The 18,986-nt window shown below is 43.4% G+C and overlaps 4 protein-coding genes across 5 annotated transcripts in view; 2 read left to right on the top strand and 2 right to left on the bottom strand.

Moving 5' to 3' along the window:
• The first annotated feature begins 4,764 nt into the window (after nucleotides 1-4,764).
• Nucleotides 4,765-7,268, top strand: LOC108228572 (mitochondrial uncoupling protein 2). The gene is made up of 8 exons (XM_017404153.3): nucleotides 4,765-4,907; nucleotides 5,029-5,160; nucleotides 5,311-5,447; nucleotides 5,538-5,745; nucleotides 5,823-6,020; nucleotides 6,107-6,208; nucleotides 6,297-6,477; nucleotides 6,564-7,268. Exons 3-8 carry the CDS (start codon nucleotides 5,319-5,321, stop codon nucleotides 6,676-6,678), a joined length of 933 nt encoding a protein of 310 aa, XP_017259642.1. The 5' UTR covers nucleotides 4,765-4,907; nucleotides 5,029-5,160; nucleotides 5,311-5,318; the 3' UTR covers nucleotides 6,679-7,268.
• Nucleotides 7,269-8,821: 1,553 nt separating this feature from the next.
• On the bottom strand, nucleotides 8,822-15,049 carry dnajb13 (DnaJ heat shock protein family (Hsp40) member B13). The gene is made up of 8 exons (XM_017404156.3): nucleotides 14,446-15,049; nucleotides 14,255-14,358; nucleotides 13,770-13,931; nucleotides 13,540-13,688; nucleotides 12,926-13,039; nucleotides 12,205-12,318; nucleotides 12,037-12,113; nucleotides 8,822-11,446 (listed from the first exon to the last, which is right to left on the bottom strand). Exons 1-8 carry the CDS (start codon nucleotides 14,511-14,513, stop codon nucleotides 11,284-11,286), a joined length of 951 nt encoding a protein of 316 aa, XP_017259645.1. The 5' UTR covers nucleotides 14,514-15,049; the 3' UTR covers nucleotides 8,822-11,283.
• ucp2 (uncoupling protein 2) lies at nucleotides 9,714-11,164 on the top strand. The gene is made up of 6 exons (XM_017404159.3): nucleotides 9,714-9,870; nucleotides 10,002-10,200; nucleotides 10,281-10,478; nucleotides 10,556-10,657; nucleotides 10,736-10,916; nucleotides 11,015-11,164. Exons 1-6 carry the CDS (start codon nucleotides 9,745-9,747, stop codon nucleotides 11,127-11,129), a joined length of 921 nt encoding a protein of 306 aa, XP_017259648.1. The 5' UTR covers nucleotides 9,714-9,744; the 3' UTR covers nucleotides 11,130-11,164.
• Nucleotides 15,050-15,190: 141 nt separating the features above from the next.
• LOC108247591 (ras-related protein Rab-6A) overlaps nucleotides 15,191-18,986 on the bottom strand; it is a 15,460-nt gene continuing 11,664 nt past the window's right edge. Inside the window, exons 6-8 of one of the 2 annotated variants that reach the window (XM_037978974.1) lie at nucleotides 17,581-17,674; nucleotides 16,949-17,015; nucleotides 15,191-16,513 (exon numbers count right to left, since the gene is read on the bottom strand). In XM_037978974.1, the coding sequence (XP_037834902.1) occupies nucleotides 16,449-16,513; nucleotides 16,949-17,015; nucleotides 17,581-17,674 (226 nt within the window). In that variant the 3' untranslated portion in view covers nucleotides 15,191-16,448. The remainder of the gene's footprint in view (nucleotides 16,514-16,948; nucleotides 17,016-17,580; nucleotides 17,675-18,986) is intronic. The other variant, XM_037978973.1, reaches the window with a different exon arrangement.

Raw genomic sequence — 18,986 nt, 5'->3', positions numbered from 1 at the left:
AACTCGAGCACATTGCTGCCCCCTATATGTCAAGAGGACAAATAACACCTTTTCTGTTTAAATTGCCAACCCGCCACAGTGGCGTGTGTGTTGATCAAATTCACCCGCCACTTCAAATATTTACCCGCATTTGGCCGGTGGCGGGTGCTAATTTCCACCCCTGGTTCAGTTACTTATCTTGCTCAGCTCAGTTTGTGAAAACAGGAGTGTGACGTCTTTTTACAACTCTGTGGGCGCTTTGCTCTAAATGGCGACCCACACAGTTCGGCGCCTTCTCACCTTTTGGCTACTGAAAGCCTGAAACACTAAAGGCACAAAACATCAGGTATTCTCAGAGAAAGCGCTTCCAAATAGGTCTGTAAGGAAAGTTTCACTAAGCGGGATACGTCATATCACTAAGACTGAGGTGATTAAACGTTATTATTCCCCCCAACATTTGACTACAGAGATCTGATTGGGGCACTGCTTCAGACTGGTTTCAGTCATGTTTAACAAATATATTCCCATTTTTACATATTAATGATGTGTCTTTGACATAGTTAAATATAGTGTTCCACAGGGTTGGAGTCTAAGCCCAGTTGACGTACATTTCCACTTTTATGCAGATGACACCCAGTTTAATTTACCAGTAGAACCAGATAAAACAAGTGAGGTAAATTGAAGATATTACATATGATCAAGTAAAACTGAGGATTTAGCTTCTTTAGGCTCTGATTCCTGGGTTCCAGTGAAACATTTTAATCAAGGCCTGCCTGCTTTTTAAAAACAACCCACATACTTAACAGACTCTTAAATAAATACCCTATTTATATTCGTGTTACATCACTGAAATCTGAAACCTCCTGCCCTAAAGTGATGCTGAAGAGCCGGTCTGTGTATTTGTGACACGCAGGTTTGACTGCCGTTGTAGCTTGATGTCCTAACAGTTCCCTGAAAATAGAGTATCAGCAGGTACTACCAGGAGAGATCACATTTCTCTGGTTTTAGGATGTCTACATTGGCTTAATGTTTATACTATGCTACAATGAAAATTTAAGATTTCAATCCAAAATCCAAACTAATTTAAAACAGCTTATGGGTCCTTATCACCCTTATGCAGCTCCAGTTGTTCCCAGAATTTCTGGGACCAGAACGGGAGTCAGAGCGTTCGGTTTTCAGACTCCTCTTCTCTGGATCCTTCCCCCTGTTTGGTTCTAAGTATCTTCAGTTTCTGGTCTGCACTTTTAGTGTAAAATGTTACAATCAAGATTTAAATTCTTAAATCTTGGACATGATGTCCTCACACAAACGATTTATTTCTGTTTTTGTTTACATTTCACGCAGCATTGCAAGGACCCTTTCACGATCTGCGCTGGGTCACAGTAAATTAGCTTTCCTGCGTGTGGTGCCATCTCCTTGGACATTTTGCCTTTACGGACACAGATTTCACATCCAAGTGCGAGACTTGTTATCTACACATTCGCTGCGCTGTTCTTCTTTAAATAATCTAATGCTGGACAAAACATAAAGACAGGTTTTGGCAGCTCGGATTCGTTTCGTGTTTCCTCCAGAGCCAGACAGTTTAAAATATAAGCCTTGAAAAGAGCACGACCGCCCGATGCCAAGCATGAGCAATTAGCAGACTGCTGAGTCATGCCTGGTATGTGGGACCATCTGGTGTCTCTTGTTGAAACAGCTTTTCATTTGTGCCGTGAAGTACAGCGAGCTGCTGGATGAGTGAGCAGCTTAAATGCACACAACCAAAGTCAGTCAAACTAACATTCCTCGGAGAATGCATGTCGCCCGCCAGCTTACACGCTGTGATCTTGCTCGATCTATGAGCACTCAGAGTATGTGCTGGGGATGACTCTCAGCTACTACCGCACCCAAATTTAGCTCAGTAGCTGCGAAGCTAAATGAGATTTGGCCATGTATGTGTTTCCTAAGATCAGTTAGCTGTGGCAGCCATTTTGAATCTGGTTAGCCTCTAAAGTCAATCAGTTGTGGATGTGCATCCAGTCATTACGTTCTGAGAGTTTCATTAAAATCTGTTCGCTGGTTCATGAGATATTTTGCTAACAGACAGACAGGCTCGACTCCAACAGTTAGTGGCAAGGTTTAACTTAATGCCTCACGTGATACGACAACGCTCAAAGTACGCGTTAGGGATGTTGCTCAGCTACCACCACACCAACATCTATCTCAATATCTGTAAAATTGAGTGACTTGACTCTGGCAGCCATTTTGAATCAGGTAAACTTTAATTGTAAGCAACCATTCTAGTTCAGTGTCCTTTCCCCCACATCTGTTAACGAGTTCAGAGGCAGCCGGGTCCACGGTTGAAGAAAACAGCCATACCCGCGCCAAGGCCCGATGCCCCAGTAACCTTTCGGTGACGCAGTGATTCTATTCGTGGCGCGGCGTTATGGCCTCTATTTATGTCATGGAAACGATCTGTTTGACGGCACTGAACCAAGGTTCGCAGTATTCAAAAGGCACAGAGAGCAGGGGGGGGGTTCTTCAAGCTGGTTGAAGCCGGACCGGTGAGGTGTTTACTGGCCAGACAGTGTGCTCAAAGGTGAACCACACGGTGTTCTCAGGAATCTGTTCCCAGCGCCGAGCCAAGAAAGCAGACGGCGGCTCCTCCTTCCTGTGCCTCTCATGGCCGTGCCCGGGAGTAAAACCGGAACAGTTATGCAGTGACACCTGCCAAACGTAAACAACCTCTTACTTAACATGATTTCTGCTGTACGCTTCAAAGGGAAATGTGAATTTAGCTAATATTCCAGGGTAAAAACGATTAACTTCTGTTTTATTCTTCGTGTCGTAGAAAATACAGTTTTCTGCTCACTGTTACTGAAAGGTATTTATTATTATTATTATTATTAATTATTTAACAGTACTGCTGATGGCAGGTGGGTTAATTTTGCACTAAGACTTTTTTTTGGGAGGCATAATATTCATTGATTGTGAGTCAGGTTTTTGTGAAACAGTTTTGTAATTTTAAAACTACACCTGTTTCTGGGTGACCATTTGTTATTGGGCAGTAAATATTTACGCTCAGTACATAAAATAGGCCCATTCGTTTGTTTTCTTGTGTTATACTGCACTGAATCTCAGTGTGCTGAATCAAACTCATACATTGTCAGTTTTCGCTGTCTCTGTATCTTTAATGAATTTGATTGTTGGCATTATATTGAGACATCTGTCGTATCAGCCACAGACCACATGGGCCCAACCCTAGTTTATACCAGGAAAGTATCAGGTACATACCCAGTCGGACCAGGTAAGTACTGTCCTAAACTTTCATGCCAACACTGTCAAATAAACTTTACATCACCATCAAATTTGCTTTTATTTCGACTGAAATATTACGATATTCATGCAGGAAACTTTATTTCTCTCTGTTTAAACTCTACTTCTTCAAACTGAAGTTGCTCAAAGAGCTATCTACAACAGGTAAGATATTAATTGTTCAGAAACTTTCTACAGAACCCCACTTCAAAAGGTTCAAATCATTGCATTAAAAAAACAGTCAAAATTAATTATTTAGCTTTTCATTTAAAGAAATCAAAGTAATGCATTTCAGTTTCAAATGAGTAAAGCAGCATTATGTGACAAAAAGATCAGGTTTTTGTATCCATCCTGACTACCAGTAAAAAAACCTTTTGTCTGATCACAATTCTTTTTAAATTCCCCAGTCTTTGTAAGGCAATTAGCCTCGCTCCTTCACATTTGGTATCACCGAAAAGCCCTAAATGTCCTCTGTAGAAGAAGCAAAAGGAGTTTTTAGTTGGATGCAGTGGGTGGGAGACATTCAGGTTTACAAATGTCCTCCACAGAGGACAAATCTGAACTACTGGTAGTCAGCAGGGTATGAAAGTGAAAGGTACAAGAAAATTTAAGGGAATCAAACAAACCCAGTTAGTTTCATGTAGCAGCAAGTAAATCATCAGACTCTGGATGCAGAGGGAATCGTTTTGCTCCGTTACGTGTTTGCTTTGACATGATCTTAATGGGATCATGAACTGCAGCACGAACAAAGGATTCCAACAATATCTCTCTCCTACGTCTAAAACTTCCCATTTGGCGACGTGTTTTTTTCTTGAGTGGTGTTAATTGGCCTGAGTGATTGCACTCAGATGCTCCATGCATCCACCCACCGTGGTTCATTTTATAGATTGGCTAAGAAGAAGAATGGGCCGTTCCTTAAACTGGCACTGTTTCATAACTTGGGTCACGAGGAGGAGGGATGAGAAAGATCTCAGGTCTCCTGATGTGGTCTCGACTTTGGTTCTTGGGCACAAACACCGTGATAAGGATCTATAACAATGTTGCACACAGCCAGCCCGATGCCTCATTACAAAACAAGAAAAAACATTCAGAGGAATCAGACACACCTCTTGGTTTGTTTGGCTGAATATATCACCCAATAGAAAAACAGGGTATGCTCTGTGACGTCAGTCTGAGTAACACGATCGGAGTGTTGGCAGTTTAAATGGAAACTTTCCGTAAAGACCAAGCTTTGGATCCTAAACCTGAACTGCATCCATGCATTAAGGTGTCAGGAAGTCAAGATTTAGTGCACAAAACCACAGCAAAATGACACGAAACATGCAAAACATTTACTAGTGATCAGCTTTACCAGGAAATGAATGAGTGTCAACACCGCAGGAGCAGGTCAACAAGTGCTCAGATATCCCGCCGTGTCACAGACTGGTACACGCGGCATTCAAATAACAGGTGTCAACAAGTCGGTGGCTGCCAGTGGGTCATGTGCAAAAGGTGCCTATAAATTCAGGGGCTCCTTCCAGAGTCAGACAGACAGCACAGCATCCAGTCAAGGATACTCAATGGACTAATGAGACGAAGGACTGCGCTCCTTTTTCTCTTTGCTGGATTATAATTCTCTTTGGAAAATCATTAAGGTAGGCGTGTTTTTCCATCTCTTTACGCTAAACGAAAATGCGGAAACACATCAGATATAAACTCGACTAGCGCGTAGATCACCTTCTGATCTCAAGTAGGTGATCAATGCTTGTCTTACAGTGAGAGGTGTTATGCTGAGCCGCTCACTTCAGATAAAGTTTATGGCCAAAGGCGTTTCCACAACTGAGCCCCTTCCGAAGACCAACGTGCTTCTTGAGAAAACTTGATACCCGTTCTCGCCGTTTCTTACAGGTATGCACAGAATCTCAGGACATTTCTGTTTGCCTTGATCCAACTGAGCATCAAACCTCCTCTGTGTCTTCTGTCTGTGGGGGGAGCTGCATTTTACTCAAAAGCAAATAGCATTGAGAGCAGATCTTTCCATTTGTGTGCTAAATCCAGACGTTAAGATGGTTGTCGTCAAACGGAGTGATGTGATGATGCCCTCTGCGGGGATTAAGTTCTTTGGAGCTGGCACGGCAGCTTGCATCGCTGACCTCATCACCTTTCCACTGGATACCGCCAAAGTCAGGCTACAGGTTAGGCGGGCGGTGTTAAAGAGGGCTTTACACATTGTAATTTTAGATTTTTTCTGTGACCGTTTCTAAGAAGCTCATCCATCTTCACAGATCCAGGGCGAGTCTCAGATGGTCGAAGGAACCGGCGCAGTGAAGTACCGGGGAGTGTTCGGCACCATCACCACCATGGTGCGCACAGAGGGGGTCACGAGCCTTTACAACGGCCTGGTGGCGGGACTCCAGAGGCAGATGAGCTTCGCCTCCGTCCGGATCGGCCTCTACGACTCCATGAAGCAGTTCTACACTCGAGGCAGCGAGAGTGAGTTGCACGCCTTCGCCGTCTCTCGTGAATGAGGTGTGTGTGTGCTTCGTCACTGACGCTGATGTGCTGCACAGGTGCCGGGATTGTTGCCCGGCTCATGGCGGGCTGCACCACGGGAGCCATGGCGGTGGCTTTCGCGCAACCAACGGACGTGGTGAAGGTGCGTTTCCAAGCCCACGTGCGACTCACCGACGGCGAGAGGAGGTACAACAGCACGCTGGACGCCTACAAGACGATCGCAAGAGATGAGGGAGTGCGGGGACTTTGGAAAGGTAGTCCCCTTTTCGCGTCAAATTTTTTAGTTTATTATGGAAGTTCTCTCCACCGATTTTGAGGTAAAACGCCCTCCTTCTTTCAGGCTGCATGCCAAACATCACCCGCAACGCCATCGTGAACTGCGCAGAGCTGGTCACCTATGACATAATCAAAGAACTCATCCTGAAGTATGACCTGATGACAGGTGAGGAGAAGGAACAGATTCATGCAGAATGCTTATCTGAAGACGGATCACTGGCTCACGAAGTGATCCTGCTTCGGTTCTCCCGCAGACAACCTGCCATGCCACTTCACAGCCGCCTTCGGCGCCGGCTTCTGCACAACAGTGGTGGCTTCTCCTGTGGACGTGATAAAAACAAGATTCATGAACTCGGGAAGTGGTCAGTACAGCAGCGCCGTCAACTGTGCGCTCACAATGCTGAGGAATGAAGGACCCGCAGCTTTCTATAAAGGGTAAGCACACACTGACGCACCAACTAACCAAACAACGAGAAAACAAAGCCCTTCGTCTGAGTACTTCTTCGCTTTTCTTCCTTCAGGTTCATGCCTTCTTTCCTGCGACTGGGCTCTTGGAACATCGTGATGTTTGTGACCTATGAACAAATTAAAAGAGGCATGACCAGGGCGCAGCAGTGCTGGGAGGCGCCGTTTTGACCTCAGGTCTAGTGTGGCCTAACCTGCAGCCCCGATGCGGTGAGCACTCCACCGCGGCTACAAATGATGACCCGTAGATGGCGGCCCAGAAGAGGACGTTCCGGGACGATGTGGCCCACGGACACCTTGTTGACGTGGCTCAGAGGCGTACTTACCCAGAAAGACACTGAGGGGGAAGAACTCAGGGACACTGCTGTGATACCAGGATGATTCAGAGATTAGCGTTTGAAGAGACATTTGTAGACTGCAGGTCAACTTCATCAACTGGACGGTTCATGGTAGACTTTGACGTCTACGAGGATGAACTGAACGATCACACGAATCGCGTTGTTTCGTAATGCCAGCTGGTATTCAGGGCAGATTTTTTCCACGAGTACACAGATCATTTCTGCTGTACGGTACTTTCTTTGGTTTGCACTGTGGATTGTTTACACTCGTTACCTTTGCCGTTGGTATTTTGTTAGGCATTTATTGTTGAATGTGAAAGTAAGCACTTTTTATTGTGAGCCGGACGATTTGTTGCTGGTCAATGAGTCAGGAAGACGTTGCACACAATGTAACACAAATATAAAGGCACCTTTTTAACTTTGTTGGGCGTGGCTTTATTATTTAAACAAAATACTGAAAAAAAAAATCAACAAGAACCCCTTAAATGGAAACAAAATTTCAATTGAACAGCTAATAAAATAGAGTATTTATAGTCTTATATTAAAGGGGACGACTAAACAAAATACTTCATCTGGATCAAAATGAGCCTCTTGGATGCATGCAGGGGGATACAGAGCACAGAGCCAGTGGTGCGTCTGGACTTCAGTGTTTCTGATGTTGAAGGAAATAAGAGAACCAGCAGATTAAATTATGTAATTGTTATTAGCTGCTAGGACATAGGAGGCTTTCCCCCTGACACCTGGAGTATGAGGTAATAGTTTCCTTTTTGAAACACCTGCTCTTGGCCCTAACTTCGCAGCCGGACTGGTCTGATATGAGGCGGCGCAGAGACACATGTGAGGCAACGTGCACCAAAGCATCGGGCACCAGGGTTGTTGCTGCACAACAGACAACAAACCTGGTCCTCGAGGAACACTGCCCTGCATGTTTTAGTTGTTTCCCTGCTTTGAATGAGTGAGTGATTAACAGGCTTCTGCGGACATCGAAGACCTGCTGAAGAGCAGGGAAACAATGAAAACATGCAGGATGGTGTTCCTCGAGGACCAGGGCTGGGAACCACTTTGTGCAGCCTATAGTGGTCCTGTGACATCAGAGTTATTTTGGCCCTCCTGGATGCTTCTCTAATTATTGCCCTCCTTGCTCTCTCTTGGCAGGTTTGCTGCAGAGGCGTCCTCTTTTCTTTTTTTAAATAATGGATTCAGTGATGCTCTGCTGTTCAGGGTTTGGGATATATTTACACTCTAACATTGACCTGTACAGGGAGTTCCTTGGTCTTCATTATGTTTCCTGCTTAGTGTTAGCTCTTTCTACTTGGAAGTGTTGATTCTGGGGACTGTTAGAACAGCTGTTTACATACTGAGATCATTTTATGATTGGATCACCCACAGGATCTTGTTTACCTAATTAAAGCAGATGGGTGAATCCATATGTACACGCCTGTTTTCAGTTTTATATTTGTTTAGAAAGATTTCAAAAAGCCTTTATATTTATTTCCACTTTTAACTTCATTCATGTGGAACATTTTGTGCTGGGTTCATTACTTATAATCAAACAAAAAATCAATTTAAACCTCAGGTTGTGAGGCAGCAGAGCAGTGAGAATACAAAGGCGGGGAATACTTCTGCACCCCCTGCAAACAGCACCACTCAAACACACAATACCTTTAAATTTCATTTACACAGCCGTCCATCAAAAGAGCAAACCCAAACGTCTGCCTCTCTGCAGAATCGATTCCCAGCAGGAACCGTGCGACTGTGAACCGAAGCACCTCGTTAATCAAAGCAGGAGGACTGAGCCTCGACAAAACCTTGTGGCGAAAACCATTACTGGCCTGAACATGTGGCTCTAATCTGTTTGTGCCGAGTTTTCTGTATGTTCAGCATGAGTCAGCGTTTGTCTGATAATCCATTACAGACCTTTAAACAAATGACCGACCCAGTCAATAGGTTAAAAAAAGGGTGTAGGGAAAGGGAGATGCTGATAAAATATTTTATTTCCCAAAAACAGAATTAAAGTTTTGTATTTGATTGTTGCTGCCAATCGTTTAAGGAGTTAAAAAGTCAAGAAGGCAGAGGGAAAGCATGTATTGAAACATTAATATCAGACACGTACAGCTGCATGCTGTTTGTTCGTTCAGCGCTCCGTCCAATAAAAGCAGCAGAGACGGTTGCCAGCCCTCAGTAACACGTTGTGTCATTACATAAACACGCAACAGCAACATTTAAGGAGGAGGACCTCTCCCCCCACATCTCTGCACTTCCACCAGCCGGCTCTCGTTCATTCATTCAGACACTTGCCCCTAAAACTACAACTTTAACCTTCACAAACCAATTTATGATAAAACCAGACTATTTAAAAAAATATTATCTGCTATTTTTTTTTCTTTTCTTATTGAAGTGCTTGTTTTCTAGGAGCTGGAGTATGATTTTAAGGCTTAAAGTTTCTGAAAGATCTTCTATGGAAAAGCAAGGAAACCAGTTTATAGGTGGAACAAGGTTCAACCAGCGGGATACCTTCAGAGAATCCTGATCTTTGCTCCAGACGCAAAACTGCTCCAACTAAGGTAAGAAATAGGATGTACCGATCCAGATGGGCGGATGAATGAATGAATGAATTTACAAAGTGTCTGTGTGGCAGAAAAATGTAGCTAAGAGTTGGGTCTCTCATTCAGCATCACTAAAGACTCTTCTTAAAGATGCCACATTTACTTAAACAAGTTGTGGAATAAACTGAATGAATCATTAGAATTGTGAATTAAATCTTTTTTAAGTTTCACCTGAAATACAGCAATCTTTGAACTAATTTGTTGGCTTTTGATTATAGATTTTGGAGGAGCTTCTAGTCCTTAAAAAAAAGAGCCACTTCTGGATCTTTGTTCTGAACGAAAGAATTTTAGAAATGGTTGGATTTGGACCTGCCGACGTGCCTCCGTCAGCAGCTGTGAAGTTCGTGGGAGCAGGAGCTGCAGCCTGCGTCGCTGACCTGCTCACCTTTCCACTGGACACAGCTAAAGTGAGGCTGCAGGTAAATTAAAGCTCAGTTTGCCTAAATGTGAAACCTTTTAGTTCCCACTACCCTGAAGGCATCGTACGGATTACGTTGTAGCTGTGTTCTCCCCTCCTTGGTAAACGGGCTTTCTTGCTTCCTTCGCAAAGATCCAGGGAGAGAGCAGTGCCGCAAGTTCGGTGAGGTATCGCGGCGTGTTTGGCACCATCGTCACCATGGTGCGCACCGAGGGACCTCTGAGTCTCTACAGTGGACTGGCGGCTGGACTCCAGAGGCAAATGAGCTTCGCCTCGGTCCGCATTGGTCTCTATGACTCTGTGAAACAATTCTACACCCGAGGCTCTGACCGTACGTAAATGTTTTACGGAAGGTAATTTGATTTATGGAGCCATATGTCAGGTTTGACATCTTCCTCTTCACCGGCTCAGATGTTGGCATCGGCAGCAGGCTGCTCGCTGGATGCACCACCGGCGCCATGGCTGTTGCTTTTGCTCAGCCCACAGACGTGGTGAAGGTCCGGTTTCAGGCTCAGGCCATGTCTGGGGAGCACGCTAGACGCTACTGTGGCACCATTGACGCTTACAAGACCATTGGCAGGGAAGAAGGCATCTGTGGGCTTTGGAAAGGTAACCTGATCTTTAAAAGAGAAAAAAACAAAGTACGTGTCTGGAATGCGGCTGTTAATGTTAGCTCCTTCACCCAGGTACAATGCCGAACATTGCACGCAGTGCCATTGTTAACTGCACAGAACTGGTGACGTACGACTTCATCAAGGATCTGCTTCTCAAGTCCACGCCGTTGACAGGTAAGCCAGAGGCTCTGACTCGGTAAGACCCAGAGGCGTTTCCGTCCGCAGCTCCAACATCCAGCCTGTACTCCGCAGACAACCTGCCTTGCCACTTTGCGTCAGCCTTCGGCGCCGGTTTATGCACGACTGTGATCGCCTCTCCTGTCGATGTGGTCAAGACCAGGTACATGAACTCCGCTCCCGGCCGGTACGCCAGCGTCCTCGACTGTGCTGCGGCCATGATGACCAAAGAGGGCCCACTTGCTTTTTACAAGGGGTAAGCAAGGACAACAGGGGCTGGATTAAATGAAACGGGTCTTTCGATAGCTGCAAAATAAACTAAATGAGTGTTTTTCTTGCTTCCCCTCTCTGTAGGTTCATGCCATCGTTCTTACGGCTGGGCTCGTGGAATGTGGTGATGTTTGTAACATATGAGCAGCTGAAACGAGCCATGATGGCTGCAAATCACAGCAACGTGGCTTCACTGTAGCCAGCGATGTCTATCCGAAGGCTGCCACTGGAACACACTCGCCTTGTAAACATTTATTTTTAGATTTAGTCAACTTTTACCACACGTTTCAATTTGAACAGAACAGGACGACGTAATTCCTGTGTTTAGGAGTGCAGCATGTGGAATAGGTGTGTTAGCCATACTGTAAACCTAGAGCATATTTGATCAGGTGCTTGCTTTCAGCGGAGAGCTTCACAGGAAACTGGACGTCAAAAGCAATGACGAGGTTGCCTCTCTGGGATGGATCCTGTGGCAGCGGCATTCCCTCTCCAGTCACCACTTTCTCATACGTAGGGCTGATGTGTTGCGACAAACAAATCAGAGAGAGGGGTGAAAACGTGAAAGCAACAGAAGAAGATGATGCACAAAATCAGAAACAATTCAATAAATGTCCGAGCAAAAAAAAAACCCCAAACAATTTATATACAGTAAGAGCCTGAACTGGTATCACTTCATAATAAGAGCCCCTTCATAGAGCCTTTTTTTTTTGCAAGCTGCTCAGCTTACTTTTTAAACTAAATAACTTTATTTACCTACAAATGCTCATAGGGCTCACATGCAGGTAACTTACTGACAAACGTTTGATATTTCAAATATAAATGATTAAAACATGAATAAAAGTGCAGCACTTGATCTTGCTAAGTGGGGAGCCTTCTTCAGTGTATGAACAGTGTTTTATAACTCTTAAGGCTTTATAAAGTGTGTACAAACAGATGAACAACCTGTTTATGAAGCCTTATTAATAATCCTTCATAAAAGGGGCCCTCATTGTGAAGTGGTACCTCTGAAGTTCTCATCATCATGTCATCCGGTGCTGATTTCTGAGCTGTCTAATGGTCAGAATATTTAGCGTTTCACTCAGGCCTTAACGCAGGAAAGCACTTACTGCACGATGTCGTTGACAGGAATGCTGAGCAGCCTGCCATCTAGTGTCTGCACATCCATGGAGAAGCCAGTCAGCGCCTGGTAGAAAGGGAGTCGTTTCAGCTTCGGTGTTTAATCTGCTTAAAAAAGCCCAACAAAAAATCAACAATAAACCATGTCTATGACCTACCATCTCCAGAGAGATCTTGGTCTTGTAGATCAGGTCATTGCGTTGTCTTCTGAACAGAGGATGACTCTTCTGTCGGACTATGAAGACAATATCTGCAGGGATGCAGTTTGGTCCCTAAAAGGCAAAATAAAACAAAAAAATCATTAAGATGTGGGACTTGAATACCAATAGTGCTGTGCCTGAGTTGGCTTTTAGCCTAAGTTTAGAAAATCATGTAAAATAAAAGTTTTGTATGAGTTCTAACACAATATGTGTGACATAAAGACTCGTACTACACGTGGAAATGAAGCAGATCCCATAGAAAATACAACCCCTCACATCTGAAAATTAAATAAACATCCCCACGAAATTATTCCTGACGTCTCTGTAAAACTTTAAAAAACTTGTTTCCTGTGAAATACACTTGACTCAAACTGGTTCAGTCCTTTGCTAACAATCTAAACATGTTCACAGGCTGTTTCCACCAAGGATTTAAAGAAAAACCGCACAAAATTATAAATCAGACTTGTGTTATGCTGTCCAACAACCTATAAAACAACAGCTGGAAATATCTGAGTTAAACAAATCTGAGTTTTCAAAGGAGTCCGTTTTAAGACGGTGATGAAAATTATTTTCTGAAATGGAGTAAAAAAGGTATTTAACTGACTTCACAAACATTAAACGTAAAGTTTTCTGCACCCAGTTGTGAATCCTGACAGAACATTTTAAGGGCTTCGTTTACTTGATCTCCCTCTTTGGAGAAGATGATTCTTGTGCCTTCGGTCCATCCGGGCTTTACTTCTATTGTCAGAATCTTGTCTTTGATGCTGGAGGTGTGTCCGTCTTCGTTCATAACCTGCAACACAAGTGAGCCTGCGTGTCAGAGAGGGGAAAGCGTCGACAACGTAATAATTAAAGTCTGTCTCAAACGTCTGTCGTAGTGTTGTGACTTATTTTGTTTGGTTACATCTAAGCCCAATGAAACTATGGCCGACCTGAAATGTTAAACACAAAAATAAAATAAGAAAATCTAAAAACAAAACTTTGACAAAACACAAAATCAAGACATGAATACAGAGCTTTTAAAATGTTGTGTTTTATGATTTTGTGTTCTATTGGCTGGTTTTCAGTTTGTTGCATTTGGTGACACATTATTGTACAGTTATATGCTTATTTGTGTGTGTGTGTGTGTATGCGTGCTGTGGAATATTGTTGTATTTTTGTTTTTTCATTCTGTCCACTTTAGGAGTCACAGTGCTTGAGAAGCACTTTATTAAATGGACGTATGAAAGATTTAACCACTGAAGAGCTTCAGGCAGGAGAAATACGTCTTCTGACAAACAAAGGAGCTTCTACCCTGCGAGATATCTTGATCTTTTTTATGCATCCGTGGAAGAGATCATTTAGGGACAAGTGAAGGTCCCTCTCTATCGGAGCGTCTTGCGTCTTCACCACTTCTGGCTGCAGGCTGCAGAGCTGAAGCGGTGATTCGTCTGTATAAAAGTCTATCAAACAGAGGAAAGAAGTATGATAAGTGCAGCTTTGGAGTAAAGAAGATGCCATATATTTGACTGTGGTTTTCTCACCTGCAAATGGGTTGTCTCCTCCAAAGAACAGCCTGAATGTTTTGTCTGGATTCCCATGATAGACATATTTTGAGGACCAGGCTTCAGCACCACCAAACTCAGCCGGGACGCCGCTTTTCAGACCCACCTCACCAAATTTGTCATAAGTTGCCTTTTTTCGAGCTTTTATGGAGACAATAAAGATAATGTTAAATAAGAGGCACGTACTGCAAGTCACAATAACACATATAGTGCACATATACAGGTAGGTTTAATGAGTAAAAACTGTAACATTTTAATCACCTGTTTATACTTTTAGTTAGGTAACCTGATTTGGAAACTATTTCCTATGACTTCAAAAACATGTTTTGCATTATTTTCCTGTATTTTCTAATACGTATAATCTAGAAGCTGTAATAATTGGTTCCTTTCAGTTCATTTGAGCAGTTTGTTCAACCCAAAGACCGTCAAAGGGATAAAATACCAGGCAGAATAAATTCACTTACGGTCGCTGAGAACATCATAGGCTTCACCCAGCTGAATGAACTTTTCCACACTCCCAGGTTCTCTGTTTTTGCTCGGATGAAACTTCAGCGCAAGACGTCGATATCTATGCAGATAGATAACAGGTTTGGCATAGAAAGGTCACGGAACCGGTATGAAACTTTTATTTATTTACGTTTTTGCTTCAACTTACGCCTTTTTAATATCTGCATCTGTTGCGTTTCTGTTTATTTCAAGCGTCTCGTAGTAACCCCAACTCATTGTGGGTTTAAATACTTACAGCCGCGCCCAAGAAAACAGAATATGTCTCGTTCTAGCTAAGAGGCTTAAAAAAAAAAAAGTCAAGCGTTACTTTGGTTTCCATAGAGACGGCCGCTTAGGAGACTCACGCGAGATTTGAGCAAAGAACGCACAGTGGTTGCTAGGTGACACGTCGTTAGAAGAGCTGACGCGTTTGGTTGCGTTAAAAAATAGACGAACCTGTTCTCTAAATTTTTGTGATGTGTGAACTGTAAATCAATAAGACGACAGGGCTAATAAAATAATCCTTAAATATACGAAAAAAAGAAAGGTAAACCATAGCGTAGTTTTTAGTTTAGCATTTAAACAACGGTGTCCTTTTTTATTTGTAAATTGTTGTGGCCAAGAAGGTCACTGATATTCTTAAAACAATCTTCAATTCAATGAATAATATGCATTATTTTATTAATACATCTAGATATAACAGTTTTTTTTAGGTTGAGTTTAGTGACAGTTTACAGAAAGCTTGGGTTTCTGCTTTGTAACCAGTGTTGGCAGTTGTTCCATAAATACCTGTATCACCAGACATTTGAGAATAACATCTTTATCTAACATGGCGGCCTAAAGCCACTCCATTTGTGTGTCTCCTGCAGTGTTTGTGCATCTTTTCACAAGATGCTAAATAACTACAGCAGTTGTGACAAGTGTATATTTATTCTTTCAGTTAAAACCAATCCAAAAAACAAAAAAAAGAAACATTAAGGATGACTATGCGTTACATATTGGACTCTCCTCCATATTTTCACACAAAAGAATTTTAAAAAATTGCACAATATCATCAGTGTGATCAAACTTCCACTTCGAGGTGGCAGACAGACAGCAGACACGCTCACTGATTATGTAAAAGGTTGTCCAGATGAACGCATACCTTTAGTAGATCTGAAACTCATTACCGTCAGAGACAATATTAAAAGCTTTATAAAAGAAGCATGAGTTCAAAAGAAATAAATATTTCAAGTCATTGTGGATTAAATATGCGTGCTGTCTGATCACTAACAGAAGATCAACTCCAAAAAAGAAGAAAAAAGAACGAGCAAAATAAAACAAACAATCGAAAGTGTTCAACCCTGAAGCCAAGGAAGCCCTCTATAGTTTCACTCCAAAGTCTCCCAATCTCTGTTGTCGGTGGTTTAAAGAAAGGAGGTGCAATCTATCACACTGTAGTTGTATATATCGTTTTGTGTTTAGGAGAAAAAAAGTCAACGCAATAAAAAGGGGACCGGAAAAGGGAAGGCGAGATAAAAATAAGTCATCTTGGAGGACGTGTGCGGGAGGAGAGGAAGGACGGTGAATGTGCTCGACGTTCTGTAGCGTGGTTACACTGAACCGTAAGAAAACAGTGTGGCTCAGTGTTCTTGTGAACGTGCGCCTGCAAAGAGGTGGGAGAACTAGCAATCCAACGTTTTAAAATCTCAGCTGCTGCCGGTGCATCGGAGCTGTTACGTACGGTGATGTCTGCCTGTAGCCTGAACACACCTCGGTCTGACATCCAACAGCAGCCATTCAGTTTGTTTGTTTATTAAAAGGTCACGTCTTAAAAAGGTAAATGACACTGATGTGAGTCATTACGCTTGTAATGCCATCTTATTTGAGACAACTGACAACCAGAGCCCTGCAGAAAGGCTGAGCTGCAGCAGTAAATATAGTTTCAGTAAACGCTCCGGTACAAAGGTGCAAAGATCCAATTAAAGTGATATTTAGCTTCCAGAGTATCCCAACGAGGAGGAAGATGAGGAGGAGGGGGGAATCACGACAGCAGAAATAACAGATGTAGTGTTCTTAGTCAGGCTGGACACCAGAGGTGAGTGTAGTGAAGGGTATATACAAAAAAAAAAAAAAAAAAAAAAACCTGACTGGATTCCAGAAAACAAAACCAAACAAATATGGGTGAGAACATTAGCAGGAACAGCCTCCTTCATTGGCGGGCTGCTCGGGTTGTTTCTCCAACTTGATGTCGATCACTGAGGAGGTGAGGAGTTAAAGAACATCACAGAACAAGAGAAACAGACGGGCTGTCAGGGCAGAAGAACCAAAATAGAGCAGATTTTAAAGGGAGAGCATGGAACCCAGGACGACCACTAGGTGTCACACTTGAGCAGCAAACGTGCAGCCTTTCATTTAGATATGTTGAATTTTAACTCCAGTCTTATCTGTTTTGTAATTTATTGCAAAGCTTTTCAGCCATAAAACACCATAACACTGAGGTCTTCCTGCAACAAATAGAGGAAATCCATCTCAACCTTTTAAAGAGACCTTTGGGGGAAAAGGTTCCCAAATGAAACTGAGTTCAGCTGGATCACAAAATGTATCATTGGTAAAATAAATAAATACATTTAAAGCGACGCCAGAGTTAAGCCATAATGCCGCACTGTCCCGTCAGACCCGTTAAAGGATACTGTCCTCCCTGCTCTTGTCCTGTGTGGTGTCCATGCCAGGGAGGGCGGCTGCCACACGACGGAACAGCTGCAGGAAAGAAAAGCGGATGTTTTAAATCCAGAAATGTCACCAGAGGAAGACAGAAAGCCCAACATTCAGACATGCTCGCTCGCGTGTGATCCCGTTTCATCGTTTAGCCAAGATCGACCTGAAGCTTGCACAGAGGAAGATATGAAATCTGAGCTTTTTAAAAAAACTCACTGTGAGAGGAGGGATTTAAATGACTGATGGATCCTCGCGAGAGGAAAGGAAAAACGATGATCCAGAACATGCAAATCCAAAACAAAACCTCATCAGGTGGAACTACACTTCACAGCATGCAGATTTCGTTGCAGCAGGAATCAGTGGAGCGCCGGTTATTGCTTTGCCAGCCCTGACCCATCTGGCAGAATTTGTGCTTAAACGTTTAAAACGAATGATCAGGAGGTCCAGGTGGGCGAGAGCTCGAAAAACAATTCCTTCGGCACCTCACTGGAAGCTGACGTTCAACGCACGCACGAGTTTGTGGGAAAAAAGGAAGGCCGATCGAACCGGGGCATGAGCTACGAACACACACACACACACACACACACATACGTGCACGCAACTCTACCTGTTTGACATTGTAGCCTGTCTTTGCACTGGTTTCAATAAACAGAACATTCATCTCTTTCGCTCTCTGTTCTCCTTCCTCTGTGGTTATCTGTCTGTGTCAGCGCAAACGGCACATAAACACCCACCGGGACACGCACACACCACCGACATCAACAGGTAGACAGAAGACAAACAAAGACAAGAAACAGACTGATTATACTGAGGTACATTAACAAGCCGTGCCCCTTCCTCCCGCCGCCGCCACCTTCGCCTCAGACCAAAAGCCTCCCGGTGACTTTCCATGTTTTTAGAACCGAGGAAGCCTGAGAACTGGAATTAAACATTTTGAGAAAAGCCTTTAATTACTTGCTGGAGGTTTTCTGATGCAGTCGACTGCTTCCGAGCCTAAATTATACACCTGCTGGCACCGACGGCTCACTCGTGATAATAAAACTCCTGTTCAAAAGAAGAAGAAATAAAAGGAAGGCAGAGGTGTAACCACAAGCAGAAGAAGAATAACAAAAACAACTATTTTAGGGAGGTGGATTATATTGTTATCCACATTTTTTCATTTCGAATTAAGGGGACTAGAAATATGCACAAAGCCGCATCATTACAAAATCACGCAAATTTGTTTTGTGACGAGCAAAGGTTGTGTTGAATCGGCTCATTATCGCCCCCTTTTGGACTGGAATACGTGACGGCAGAGGCCTTTCCACGAAGTCGGCTCTCATTCGCCTGGTTGTGTGATGAAAATTGCATCATTTTTTGTTGTCGTAGCAGCTCTGTGCGCCGCTTCTCGACACAAGGCCCGGGCCGAAGTGTTTCTCACGGGGGTTTACGCCACGTGTTACGTGGTTGGTCAGGTCACCTCCCAACCAGGTACGAACTGAGTCTTTGGTTGAAAAAAAAAAGCCCGTTTTGAGGGCACAGACTGTGCTGTAAAATGCTCCGAGTGGCCTGATTGGCTAGAAAGGTGCTCTATAAGTACAGTCCATTCACCATTTCTTCAAAACACTTCCTAAAGTGGACTCATGGGAACTTAAATTCAGAGCTTTCAGGAAATGACGACGTAGCGGCCCGTACCCCCAGAAACCACAGCGTCAGTGATGTTTTTACTGTTCCTCCTCCGTCTGTCTCACTTTATCCTGATCCTGTCGCTGTTAAGATCTGATCATGTGCTGAGATGATTAATAACGTAAAACAAAACGGTACTTCTGTATTTTATTTTGTGGTTTCTGTGGACGTTCTCAGCACCAAGTGCCGCAGCGAGGAAGATTTAACGTTTTTGTTGGAAAGTTAGTTGGTTAGTTGAGGATGGAGCTTTCTGTTTCAAAAAAAGTTAAAAAACAAAAACAACTGGACTTCTATTCTGTAGCTGAAGACGTTTCGCTTCTCATCCGAGGAGCTTTCTCAATTCAGAAA

The sequence above is a fragment of the Kryptolebias marmoratus genome, linkage group LG13, assembly GCF_001649575.2.
Source record: "Kryptolebias marmoratus isolate JLee-2015 linkage group LG13, ASM164957v2, whole genome shotgun sequence".
Lineage (NCBI taxonomy): Eukaryota > Metazoa > Chordata > Actinopteri > Cyprinodontiformes > Rivulidae > Kryptolebias > Kryptolebias marmoratus.
The sequence above is the reverse complement of the archived record's forward strand: the minus strand, read 5'-3'. Positions and strand labels throughout refer to the sequence as shown.